The following is a 13,251-nucleotide window of genomic DNA, read 5'->3' on the forward strand; positions in this document are numbered from 1 at the left end:
AAAGTTCTCGCCTAATTTTACTATTATTCAAAAAAAAAACTTCTAGTTATCAATTTTTTTAAACGTTTCGGCAACTTTTTCATGGCGCCTTCTTCAGGGAGAATCACACCCCATGCTGGTAATACAAGGGACTTGTAACAAATATGATTACCAAAGGAGATACTTGTTGATTAATATTCTCTCTAGTAGCAACAGTTTATATACTTTTTTAAAATTTATTGAAGTTACAACATGTTTAACAAAAATATAAACTTATATGTTGTACTTGACACAATTTATCGCAGCGATAAAGTGGAAACACAATGTACTAATTCAACTTCAAGAAAAAGGTTATATTGTTGGTAAATTACAAAGTTTTTGAACATGCATAATGTACTAACGTATGCGAAAAATGCATACATCAGAATGAAAAGGCACAATTTCGCACCTTTACTCAATGAGCACTTAAAACGTCGTTTTGATGGCGAACAACTTGAAATTTTCACGCATCTTAAAAGATAACCCTTTATTTGCTAAAAAAACAACTCCCTGAAAACTTTCGCTCATCCGAAAAGGTGTAACCGCTTCGGCCCGCTCATCCATTAATCAGTTTCTCAATTTCGTCGACTTCTTTCGGACACCCCTTGGTGAGCACGGTGGGTACGGATGACGTCACTAGTACGTCATCCTCGATTCGGATCCCGATTCCACGGAACTCGTCGTGAACTGATGTGTCGTCATCTCTGACGTAGATACCTGGTGATAAAAGATGGAGGTCAATTTTGACTTTAAAGTTGCGAAAAAGTTAAGGTGGTGTTATTTTATCTCACACTTCGAAAGGCATCCCTTGCTAGCTTAGTTCATATTTTCTGCCCATATATTTATTCGAATTAAGATATACTTATACAATGCCTTTGCTGGCGAAATATAAACATATATTTTAAGATCTTAACAGTGTCTGACCTCAATCACTAGCTTTGCTAGAGTATTCTGCTGTAACTGAATTGAGTTGACACTTATCTTGCAAGGTTCAAGGTGATTTGCAATATCACATGTTCAGTGCTACATTAAACCGAAGCACTTTAAAAGGATTACAGCACTTCGTGAAGTTCAAAATGCATAACTGGTGTTTGGCGGCATTTTAAGTAGAATGGTAAAATCAAAAACCCTTTTCTTTTGATTGTTTGACTTCACAAATGTCGCGCAATACTGTTTGGTTATTTATCTTTTATATAAAGGCCGCTTGTGTTGTTTCGATTCAGGTTAACATTTCATTTCGAACGGTTTTCCTTAATAAACACAAATTTAGATTTTTGAGCCGTGGTTCTAATAGTTCTGGCTTCATAAAATGCTATCGAACCATTTGTTTACAACGATACAGGTCGACTTTCGAGTTTTAACTGGTATATTAATCTGATAGAACCACCAGAACCACACCTAGGGCAACAATCACATTCAGGCTTCTAACTGTTGTTTGAACGTTTTCAACATTACAATACATTTTGTCGAAGGAAAGAAAAATAGAAAGATCTTCCTTTAAGTTACGCATTTAGTAAAAAGTTTTAAGTGACCAAAACTCAAAGAAAAGCAATAAACAACCGCAGCATTTATCTTCCGACTACACAAATGGATTACTAGGTCCTAAAAAAAAAATGCAAGCACAAAGTTCTAAAAATGGTAAAAGTTATTCAACTTCTGTAATATTAGCGCCGAGAACTAAAATCAAGCAGAAAGAAAACTGTTTTGTGGTATACAAAAAAATGAAAAATAGGAAGGCTTCCCTTACACTGCAGCCGATAACCTTGAACATTTAACAAAATTATAGGGCACAAAACTTATTAAAAATTATTAGCATTTATCATCCGTCTTACCTGGTTCAACGGTGACCACCATTCCTTCTTGAAGCGTTGAGGATTTAACGATGACGTCAGTGTCGTGTACGTCCATTCCGAGCCAATGACCCACGTGATGTGGACAGAAGCGACGACCGATCTGAAAAAGGGGAGTTTTCACTGAAATTGAATGGTTTGAGCTTCAGGCAAAACATATTTGTAAGGGTGAACTGTGTACCCTCAAGGCATATTAGCTATAGCAGGGGTTCTTAAACTTTTTAGTTCATGGACCCCAGTTTAAGAACCCCTGAGCTATAGGAACAACAAAATTTAAAGTTTGAAAACTCGAGTAAAACCAGGATCATACATTTTTTTTAAGTAATATATTATTTGCCTGGCAGTATCTTTTCAAACTTGAGTTTTATTGTTAATATACGCGTCAGTGGAACATTGATCGACAAGCAGAAAACTGTTGCCAATGCTTTTGGATTACATGAAGATACGCCCTTTTATAGCTATTTTTTATTACGCAAAGCAATATGACATTCGCAAAACTCACATTAACCAGCTCCTCTTGCTTGACTTCTTCTTTAAACACTTTGGCGTCCACCATTTCCTTGCCGATCGCGAAAGCCATGACCTGGTAAATATCCTGCAGGCAGGAACCGACGGTGCAGAGTTGGATACAGGCTCGCTGCACTTTCAGCACGGCTTCGTATAAAATGCGCTGGGCGGGAGAAAACCTGCAAATATATTGCCAATTAATGACGACAACAGAAACGTACATATGCACAATGTGTTTTCTGTAATCAAACGGCCACGGTATGGCCGGAGGTCGTGAGTTCGAACCTCATCAGAGGCAAGTTGTTTTTCTAGCATTGCCTTGCTTACATCACACTACAATCCTGATTAGGTTGACTGGTTTCGGTTTAAGCCTTTACGGAGACATCTTGTGTAATGGTGACAGAAGATACAAGATTCTTATGCCCTGGTATTGAATCACTGATATTTGCATTCAGGTTGTTCAAGATTATTTTAGATGTTAACCAAAAAAAAATCAAGGTTTTAAATGTAGAAGGGATTTCGAGTTAATTGATAAGGATTACTTTGGAGCTTTTACGTTTGCCTACCAGTCAACTTTAGTAAGTATACCTGGACATATATTGCGAATTGATAATGACAAGATGATCACAAACATTACCCCTTTATGTTGATGTTTTGAGGCACAAATATCGCCTAGTTAAACATGCCAGGTTATTTTAACGATGTACAAGTACATCATAGGTTTCACTGGCTAATTTGAGTTCTTCATCTGAAAAAACTTTGCAGATAGGTGTCTGTTTTTTGACTGATACTTTAGTTCTCAAACAGAAAATATGGTATAAAAGTTAACGGCATAGAAAAAATAAATTAGGACCACTAATACTCTGTCGACAACATAATAGATTGGGTGCAATTTATTTGTTTAATATATAGGGTGGGTCCAAAGTAGGCTTACAGTTATTTGACAGCGTTGGCTTGGAAGAAGAGGTAGCATTGAATGGCCACCACGCTCACCTGACCTGACATGTGGTTTGGGGGTAAAAAAAACAAGGTGTATGAGAATAACCACAAAACAATAAATTTACTTTTAGGCCCAAACCCTACTTTTTATAACTGTAAGCCTACTTTTGGCCCACTCTGCAATGGTCATAGCTTACAGCAGTGGTCGGCAAACTGTGAGCCGCGAGTTACTTTTGAATAGTTTAGTGTTGTCACGTAGTTATGGGCCGCGTGATAGCCGTACATTCATTGCACTTATCAGGCGGAAGTAACACAGTCATGTATTTGTGCAAGTTTTCAGCTTACCTTCCATTAATTGGCCACGTCCTCGTGATGTCTGCAACATACCCATGGAACTCAGCTCCAGCATCGACTAGAACCAAGTCCCCATCCTTGATATTTTGGTTGTTGAAAATATAGTGAAGGGTGTTCGCTCTGCAATCATAAACGATGAGAGTTTTTACAAAGAAAATAAAATCGTATATCTAGAATTGGTGAAATTCACCTTAAAATTGGTGAATAATTGGATGCTGGAACAAATTATTTAACACTAGAATAGTTATGTGTTTGTTCAAAGTCTTAGTTTCTAAGATTAACCGAGCAATGGAATGGGTGTATATTGTATACTGTAACTTATATTCCTGTTGAATAGGACAAACAATTATGGTATACTCAGAATAATATACCAGGTGTCTTCAGAAAGGCTTGACAAAATCAGTCATATTAGGAATTTTCGTGCAAGCTTGACAGGCTACAAATACAACTGGCCTGCGGTGAGATTCGGACATACTGGGACCGTTGTTCTAACAACTGAGCAAGGCAGGCCAAGTGACATAAAATTATGTTGCTGTTGGTCAACTTACACAGTCTACCAAATTACATATAAAATAACATAATGAAACCAGAAAAAATGTCTTGTTAAGTTGAAAAAATCACGACCCATTAAACACAGAATATGGAAGATACCCTTCCGTATATATTATTAAAGTTTATATCGTTGATTTGTGCTATTTTTTTATAGAAAACAGCTGTATACACCTGCAATGTTGTGATTTTACAAAGACTATTATCTATATTTTATGCATGTATTTATGGAAAATATATTTTTTTTGTATTCACCTGTTACCTCCAGCCACCACGGGTGGATATGCGAGTATTTGAGCGCCAGCCAACCTGCATTCACAATCTATCAGAGCTTGGATGGCTCCTTCGTTCATACCTGGGTATGACACCGGCATAACCCTCTTGAATGCCTGGAAATAAGTCGCATTGAGAACACATTTTGTCTCATGGAGAGTCTGACTTTATTTTGTTTTTAATGACTAGATAAGACAAGATAACTATCAAATGCGTCAAAACACACTAGCAAAGAATCAACAAAGAACCCCAAAATGGTTATAGAGTCTAGTTAAGTATATTTCACACTTTAATTTTTGACAACTTTACAATATAAATTGGTAAAATATGCCGCAATCATAAATTCTCATTGCATTACCTCTGCAGTTATTCTTGCAGCTTGGGACATAAGAAAAATCTCTTTTTCACATTTGACAAGTCTCTGTCTGTGAATAAAATCCGACACAGGACAAATGTTCATCTTCTTGTCAAAAACTTTCGTCAAAAACGGCCTAAATTGCAAGGAGATGAATTATCAAACTAAACTGAATAGAAATTGTCTCTTCAGTATTAAAAAAAACTCCCAATAAATTTCTTAACGATCAAACAACTTCAAACAAACCTCATTAGTTTCATGTGAAGATACTGATTTGATGGCTTTTTGAAGTCATACCAAATGGTGTAATTATCAGAGAGCAGTTTCTCCAATCTACCATCAAGGCTTTCCATAACTCCAGTTTCATCAACACCTTGCAACATATGTGTACATTGTAATTTTTAAATAAATAACACAAATACCATAGAGAGACAGAAAACAAAAAATTAGCAGCTATGAGGTTAAATAGCAATATCTGCAGATGCTAAATTAATTATGCTAGAATTTACTAAAATTCCAAAGTCAAACAACAGTACATTCTAAGTATTATTCTTAATATATTCCATTTTAAGTTGAGATATTATTAGGATGTCTTTGATGGTTTTACAAAATTTTGGCTATGCATATCATTTTATAAACCCTAATGCTATTTTGCAGAAAAAAGCAGATACAAGGAACAAAATAAACTAAAAAATAGAACAAATAAAAAAAAATTGTTGTGATTAAATAATCAACATGTTTCACTACAATGTGGAGCATCAACTTTATATAAAAGTAAATAATAAGTGTATTTGACAACAGTTTGACTTTTAATAACAGTTTTGAAAAATTCAATGTTAGTCAGCATTAAAACTAAGTTTAAAACACTTTCTCAGAATAACTGTTGAAAAAGTTTTACTTCAACGAAAAGCATCACCCATATTTTTTATTACTATGTTGGAAAGCATCATCTTTATATATTTAAAAAATATATATTTATTCAAATAAAATCTGTCAAGTACCCTAATTTTTACTTTCTTTTTTCAAATTTAGTTAGTATTGTATGCACCTGTGTGGTGTAAAGCCCCTTCCGTGCCTGCCCTCGGTCCATGCCACAACTCCTTGGAAACATCTCTTTCTGGCACAAGTAATGTTGACTTATAATTGGGTGACGATGAACCGTTCGGAAATGTCTCCAAGATCAGGCAGCTCTCAGGTTCCTAATTAGGTTTAAAAGATTAACACACACATTCAAAAAACATTATGGATAGGACTATGTTATTTTACATAAACAGCATTCAATTGATTACATTTCTCTCCAGAAAAAGTTTAAATCACAGAGTAAGCCAGCTTAATATTTAATGTAACCCTTTATACACCAAGATATATATATCTATAGGTTACTTTAAGGTTTTCTGTTAGTTTTCTTTTTTAAAACAACATTAGGTTCAAAAGAATAACATATACATTTAAAAAACATTATGGATAGGACTATGTTATTTTACAACAGCTTTATTAGGAAATAAAATGCAATTCAATTGATTACATTTCTCTTCAGAAAAAGTTTACATCACAGAGTGACACTTAATATTTAATGTAACCCTTTATACACCAAGATATATATATCTATAGGTTAATTTTAGGGTTTTCTGTTAATATTCTTTTTCAAAACAACATTTTTAGCAGTGTTTTTAAAAAGTTTTGTAAGCCATCTAAAATATTCTTTAATAACTTACCAGAAATCCAGTTAGATATCTGAAGTTTGTGTTCTGATGAAAAGGATATGGAATATCTTCACTCATGTAGGTTATTGGTTCACCCAGCATAATCACAGCATGGGCATTTGCTTGGGGCTATAAAATAATAAACAGAAATAAAGTGTGATACAATGTTTTTAAAAAAAATAGGACATATTTCCTTCAATAAAATATTGGCTTAAATGACAGTCTGCATTTAATATTATTGTTTATAACTTCCTATTTTTTAATTTGCTGCAAACTTTATTAAGATCAGGTAAGAAAAATACTAATAACCTTCTGTTTAATATTACAAACTAAAAAACTGAAATGCCAGTCAACGATGAGCAGCTTTTTAAGCATTTTTACCACCTTATGCACAGGACTGTCAACATTATAATAGCACATCATGTCAATGGCTGACAAAACTTACATTTTTATCAACAATGTTTGCAGAACAAAGTGAAGATATCAGTTTATTTCTCCGAAGTTTGTAATCTTGTTTTGTAAGAGATGGAGTGACTTCATCTAAAAAGCCATTATGTTTGGTTATACAGTTATTTTGTCTTTAAAAAACATTGCTAGTCTAGAATCCTACCCCTTTTTTACAGTAACAAAACGAGTTATTAGAATTGAAATTGCAAGGAATACTTGACCCAGCCAATAATTTCCATCCTAACCCAAATATTCTTACAATATAAACGCCAAGACGAAAATAAGGTAGGATTTTAGAGTAAACAACAAATACTTTTACACTCAAATCACAGTAAATCATTATGGGAATATTTACTACCTTCTTTCATAAGAAAAGGATGCGAGTGTGATGTGGGTTGCCCGATTGATCTTTTCAACGGCTTAGATTGCGATAAAACGCGTGATGTGCTTGATGAAAGCTGCCTGGAGGTGAAACAGTTCCACAGGGGACCTAGCTGTTTGCATTTTTGAATGTATTTCCTCATTTGCGTTGATATAGTGCGAAACAAACGTGGCGCGATTGCGTAAAACCAAATTATATAATTTACAACTCTTCTGTAGTTTTTCATCTGGGAATTCCCCAAGGGTATTTTATAAATTGTCTTTATTTTTTTTCCCCTTTTTAAAAACGAGAGGTTGTTTATAAACTGAAAATCAAACAACATACTTATCTATAAAGGTGAAAAGTGTGTATTTTTTACGTAATAAGAATATCATAGCACATACAGAAGTAGGTATCATTGAAACGTTTCGAATAACTCTTTATTTATTTTCAGCCAAATAAGTATTTTTAAAATTTCACTTTTTTTTATTGACAAAGTATTGAAGCTCTTAATTCAAATTTAAATTTCCACTTGAATAAACTTGAATGATTTTACCTTTAAAGCTAAAACAGGCGATAGGCGTGACTAAGACGGCGAAAACTTCAACCTTAAAACGTACAAACGTCTGTTTTAAATCATGGACAAAAACATTGCTGGTATTGAAGCGTCAGCTGCGAAAATTCTCACAAGGGCGGTCGAAAATGAACAGCAGTCAAAGTTCCAAACTGCCCTGGTTTGTTATCAAGAAGGAATTGACTTGCTCATGGAGGTTTTAAAAGGTTATAAATAAATATGCTGTTGCTACCAGGCATAGTATATTTAAAATAGAAATAAAATATGGACAGTAGCCTATGTGCTTGTAAAAGTTTGTTAAGTGAAAATATTGTTCTGGTTGTAATTTTAGTGAACTAGGATTGTTTATCGACCAAACTAGTGATTGGCCACTTCGTAAAACTAACTATGCCAGATTTTGGGGCTCATTCAATTTGGTACGTAAAAAAATGCAAAACTTTGCAAAATGATAAGGTACCTTTTTAAAATTATGCTTTACGCACATTATTTGGGTTAGGGTTAGCCTTTTTTTATTATTTTGGGTTATTGAATGTGACATGAAATAAAATTATATTTATTCTTCCATATTTATTTATTTCTTACAATCTCGCGTGTGTAGCGCTATTTTTTTGAGGTGTGCAAGTGTGCACATCTTAGGTTGGAAATCCTACCACAATTTAGCTCTTTTTGTAATGTCAGTGCAAAATTTACCAATTCAGGGTGCACACAAACTTCTTTGGATAAAAAAATCAGGTGTGCACATGCACAAAACTGGTATTATTCTGGAAACTTTTAGTAAACTAGGATTAATTTACAAAACTAGTAATTAGAAACTCTGTAAAACTATACAAAGTGTACCATGAAAAATAGAAAAACTGCACCATGAGTTTTGGTATGTTAGACATTTGGTGCACCCAGAACCGGTCTGTTATACATTTCAGATTCAATCAATGGGTATTGAACTGGTAAAATTAGTCCATAATCTTTGATTGTGACAAAAATTTCAATAAACTTTTCCAATCTCAGGGGTTAAAGATTCCAACAAAAGAAAGCACTACCGAACTAAAGTTGAAGAATACATGACGAGAGCCGAAAAGGTGAAAATGCACGTTGAGAAGCTGAAACAGGAGGGCAAGTACCACGAGCAAACAAGGATTGAAGAAAATGCCGTTGGCTTTGGATACACAAAAATATTTTCCCCTTATTTAGACGAAACTGTCACTGAAGTCTGGGTGGAAGATGCATACATCAGGAGCTTCCATCAGGTCTTTTAAATCTTTTCTTAATACAACCCTAGTCTATATCGGTGTTGAAATGACTAAAGTTGGCACAGTTACCATTTAATTACATTTGTGCGGAGTCTGTTAAAAATAACCCGAGTCCGAATCCGATTCCAGAGTCAGACTTATTCACCCACTCACAATAGATGGTTGAAAAATATTCTACTATATGCTATACCACCTTAAAAATTTTCATTTGGCGGCCATATCACTTTTAAAATTTGGTACTGCACATGTCGGACTCTGGTAGTTTTATGTGGTCTTACTCGAGTCCCTAGACCGACTCCACAGCCCTGGTTTGTGGAACCCGAAGTGGGCATATGTTTTAATTTGTGTAAAACTTAAACCAAAATTAGTAAACAGTTTACTGTGGCAAATGTAACTTAATTTAGCATGTCACAAAGAAATTTATCGGGCTAAAGTTGGAGCCATTGCTATTTTAATGTGGTTCCCTAGCCCTGATTTGAACACAACTTCTATTGGCCTTCAGTCATTTAGGCTTGTGACTCAAATTGTAGTACGTTTTAATAGAGTACCATTTTTGCATAGTTGGGATACTTACTTTAATTTAAATGTGGAAAACAGTTTGTTTAATTTTTGTTTGGTTTTGTAATCTCCATGTGAAATTATGAATTTTATGAGCCAATCAATTTTATAAGGTAAAAAATACATAAAAAAAATTGTTCTGGACTGGGGACTTAACGCGTCGAGTGTGAAAATGACTTTGAAGCATTGTTGGAAGCCTAATGGTTAGAGGTTTTAGCTAGACATAATAAGAATATATAAAGCACATATAGAAGTAGGTAACTTTATGATTGTCCTAAGCAGTATATATATGTACATGAAATCAGTGCATTTTTCTCTTACTACTTGACTTGAACCTGAATAATTAAGCAACATTATGTTAATTTCTTCTTTTAACATTTGCTTCTTTTTTCTTTTTTTTTTGCTGCAAATAGGGCTGGAATGCAAGTCTTATAAAATTTACAATATTACCGTATTTTACGGACCATAAGGCGCACTGTCAATAAATTGCTATGATTAGTTTTTTGTTTATACATAAGGCGCACCGGGCTATAGAACGCACCCTTTTTTAAGGGGTAAGGGTTACCGTATAAAGCTCATTAAACAAAAATGCTCAATATTTTTTATGGTTATTGTGTTTTATTCAAAAAAACGATCAAACGAACAAAAATTAAAAACTCAAAACCAGTACAGTTTATTCCTGCTCCAGAAATCCATCAAATTCTTCATCTTCTGTGTCGGAATTCAGCAGTTGTGCGATTTCGACATTAAACATTCCTGGATCTGTCTGGTCACTGTCAGAGTCTGCCTCATCGCTATTATCAGTATTTAATTGTTCAGTGATTATCCCAGCTTTCCTAAATGATCGCATGATAGTGGATACTGATACTTTTGCCCACGCATCTGCGATCCATTGGCATATAATTGCGTAATTTGCCCGTCGTTGTATACCTGACTTAGTAAACGTGTGTTCGCCGTCTGTCATCCAATGCTCCCACGCAACTAGCAATTTATCCTTAAATGATCTGTTGATACCAATATCTAACGGCTGAAGTTCTTTGGTTAGCCCACCCGGAATAACGGCAAGCTCTGAATTTGTTTTCTTAACTTTGGCTTTAACTGCATCGGTCAGATGAGCGCGCATGGAGTCATAAATCAACAGAGATGTCGATTTATGAAAAAATCCGTCTGGTCTCTTCACGTAAACCTCTCGTAACCAATCACTCATCATCTCTTCGTCCATCCAGCCCTTTGGGTTGGCCTTGATGATGACACCAGCCGGAAAATTTTCTTGTGGTATAGTCTTTCTTTTAAAAATGACCATGGGCGGTAGCTTCTGGCCATTTGCCTGGCAACCAAGAACTACTGTCAACGATGACTTCTCATTTCCTGTGGCCCGTATACTAACAGCACTGGTTCCTGTTCTTTCGACGGTACGGTTTATGGGGATGTCAAAGGTCATGGGAACCCCATCCATGTTTGTGATGTGTTTTAGCTGGATGTTTTCTTCATTTATCTTGTTTGTGCAGTAGGTGCGAAACAACGTCAGTTTTTCTTGGTAATCATCTGGTAGTTGTTGTGAAACGGTAGTTCTGGTGCGAATGGAAAGATTGTGCCGCTTCATAAAACGAAAGCACCAAGAAGGGGTACCTTGAAACTCTTTAATGTCCAACTCGCATGCTAAAGCTTTTGCCTTCAGCCGAATAGAGACTGTAGAAACACTTATACTTGCACTTCTCTGCTCAATAACCCACTGCTCAATTCTTTTCTCCAAATGTGGCCACCTTGCCTTATGCCCTCGAAAACTCAGTGTATTCTTTTTTACCTGGCGCAGGGCATCTTCATGCTTTCTCCACTTTCGTACCATCGATTCGTTAACATTAAATTCTCTTGCAGCTGCTCTATTTCCATGTGTTACTGCATACTCGGTTGCTTGAAGCTTTAAACTCGCTTTGTAAGCATGTCTCCTTGGCGCCATTTTAAGGACAGAAAGTACTGTACAAAAATGGTGATATAAGCAGTATTTGTATTACCGTATTTTGCGGACCATAAGGCGCAATTTAAATCCTTTTTTCCTCATAAATTGATCGTGCGCCTTATAAGCGGTTGCGCCTAATGTATGGATCAAGTACAGAAGTGCTTTATTGCCTACACTTAAACCAGTAACAATTGGCGAAAAAGAGGAGCGCGGAGAAAAAGTGGGAGGAGTAGGAGAAAGAGCGGAGCGTTTTACCACGCGGCTGAAGTCTCGGCTTTTTTGTGGAGGCCTCTTTGGATAAATTGATCGTGCGCCTTATAGCCCGGTGCGCCTTAAAATACGGATATACAATTGTGAGAAGCAAGAGAAATAAGCGTTTACTTGTTACGTAATAAATGTAAGCTAGTCAGAATAATGAGCAGTAGAAAAAATTAGCCTAGTGAATATCACAGTTTAGTTGCTAGCAGGGCTGCGGAGTCGGACTCGGGTTGTTTTTAACCGACTCCGCAGCCCTGGTTGCTAGTTGCTGTTACCGTAGTTTATTATGTAAGACCGTGGTTTATTTATATAATAATAGTATCGGTACTGGTTTTGAGTGTAGGCAATAAAGCACTACCGTACTTGATCCATACATTAGGCGCACCGGTTTATGAGGCGCACCATCAATTTATGAGGGAAAAAAAGTATTTAGATTGCGCCTTATGGTCCGTAAAATACGGGTACCATATCTAGAAGATAGACGAAAAAGAGGAGCGCGGAGAAAAAGTGGGAAGAGTGGGAGAAAGAGCGGAGCGGTTTACCACGCGGCTGAAGTCTCAGCTTTTTTGTGGAGGCCTAAACCAGGCGATTTGGATAAATTGATCGTGCGCCTTATGTATGAACAAAAATCAAATCACAGCAATTTATTGACAGTGCGCCTTATAATCGGGTGTGCCACATGGTCCGTAAAATACGGTAATCAGATTCTTGGTCACCACTAGATTTACATTTTTATATTGGTATTCATCTAAATTAAAAACAAAGTAATGAAAGCAAGTGTTGTTCGAAAAATCTAACCTTTTGGGCTGTCTTGTTTTTCAGATCAATAACTATCTGCGTTTTTGCGAACTTCTTTGTGTCCGATGTCGCAACCTTAAAAAAATCCACCTCAAAACTTCAATGGACGATAATGGAAATGGAAACCAGCAAGAAAATTTACAGTGTTTAACGAACAGCCTCTTGCAACGCAATATCACAATGGACGTTCACTACGCCAACGCACTACATGACAGAGAAATTAGGTTTGACAATGGCTGGATTGTGAAAATCGGCCGCGGCCTTGACTATTTTAAAAGGGTTGATAAATTTTGCATTGGTTTCAATGACACAGATTTGAAACCTTGCCATTCTACCACTGTGGATGTGTTCCATACTAAACATACAAGAAAGCATTGATGTTTATTACTTATTGTACTTTAGATTAAGCTATTTAAAGTATAGGTGTAAAACAGAGATAAAACAGCCGCCTTGTGAAATGTGCAGTCTGTAGCGGGTTTTAGTCAAGGAAAAAAGAGGGGGGA

The 13,251-nt window shown here is 35.8% G+C and overlaps 2 protein-coding genes across 2 annotated transcripts; one reads left to right on the forward strand and one right to left on the reverse strand.

The window, feature by feature from the left end:
* Positions 1-520: 520 nt before the first annotated feature.
* LOC146162787 (xaa-Pro aminopeptidase 3-like) lies at positions 521-7,563 on the reverse strand. The gene is made up of 11 exons (XM_083384755.1): positions 7,354-7,563; positions 6,994-7,088; positions 6,561-6,677; positions 5,894-6,044; positions 5,092-5,218; positions 4,849-4,981; positions 4,473-4,606; positions 3,660-3,788; positions 2,371-2,554; positions 1,851-1,971; positions 521-735 (listed from the first exon to the last, which is right to left on the reverse strand). Exons 1-11 carry the CDS (start codon positions 7,517-7,519, stop codon positions 575-577), a joined length of 1,518 nt encoding a protein of 505 aa, XP_083240881.1. The 5' UTR covers positions 7,520-7,563; the 3' UTR covers positions 521-574.
* Positions 7,564-7,942: 379 nt separating this feature from the next.
* On the forward strand, positions 7,943-13,227 carry LOC146162788 (MIT domain-containing protein 1-like). Its single transcript, XM_083384642.1, has 3 exons — positions 7,943-8,136; positions 8,936-9,174; positions 12,773-13,227. The coding sequence occupies exons 1-3, from the start codon at positions 7,995-7,997 to the stop codon at positions 13,124-13,126; spliced, it is 735 nt and encodes a 244-aa protein (XP_083240768.1). The 5' UTR covers positions 7,943-7,994; the 3' UTR covers positions 13,127-13,227.
* The last annotated feature ends 24 nt before the right edge of the window (positions 13,228-13,251 follow it).

This window comes from Ascidiella aspersa, chromosome 3 (genome assembly GCF_963924565.1).
Source record: "Ascidiella aspersa chromosome 3, kaAscAspe10.2, whole genome shotgun sequence".
Lineage (NCBI taxonomy): Eukaryota > Metazoa > Chordata > Ascidiacea > Phlebobranchia > Ascidiidae > Ascidiella > Ascidiella aspersa.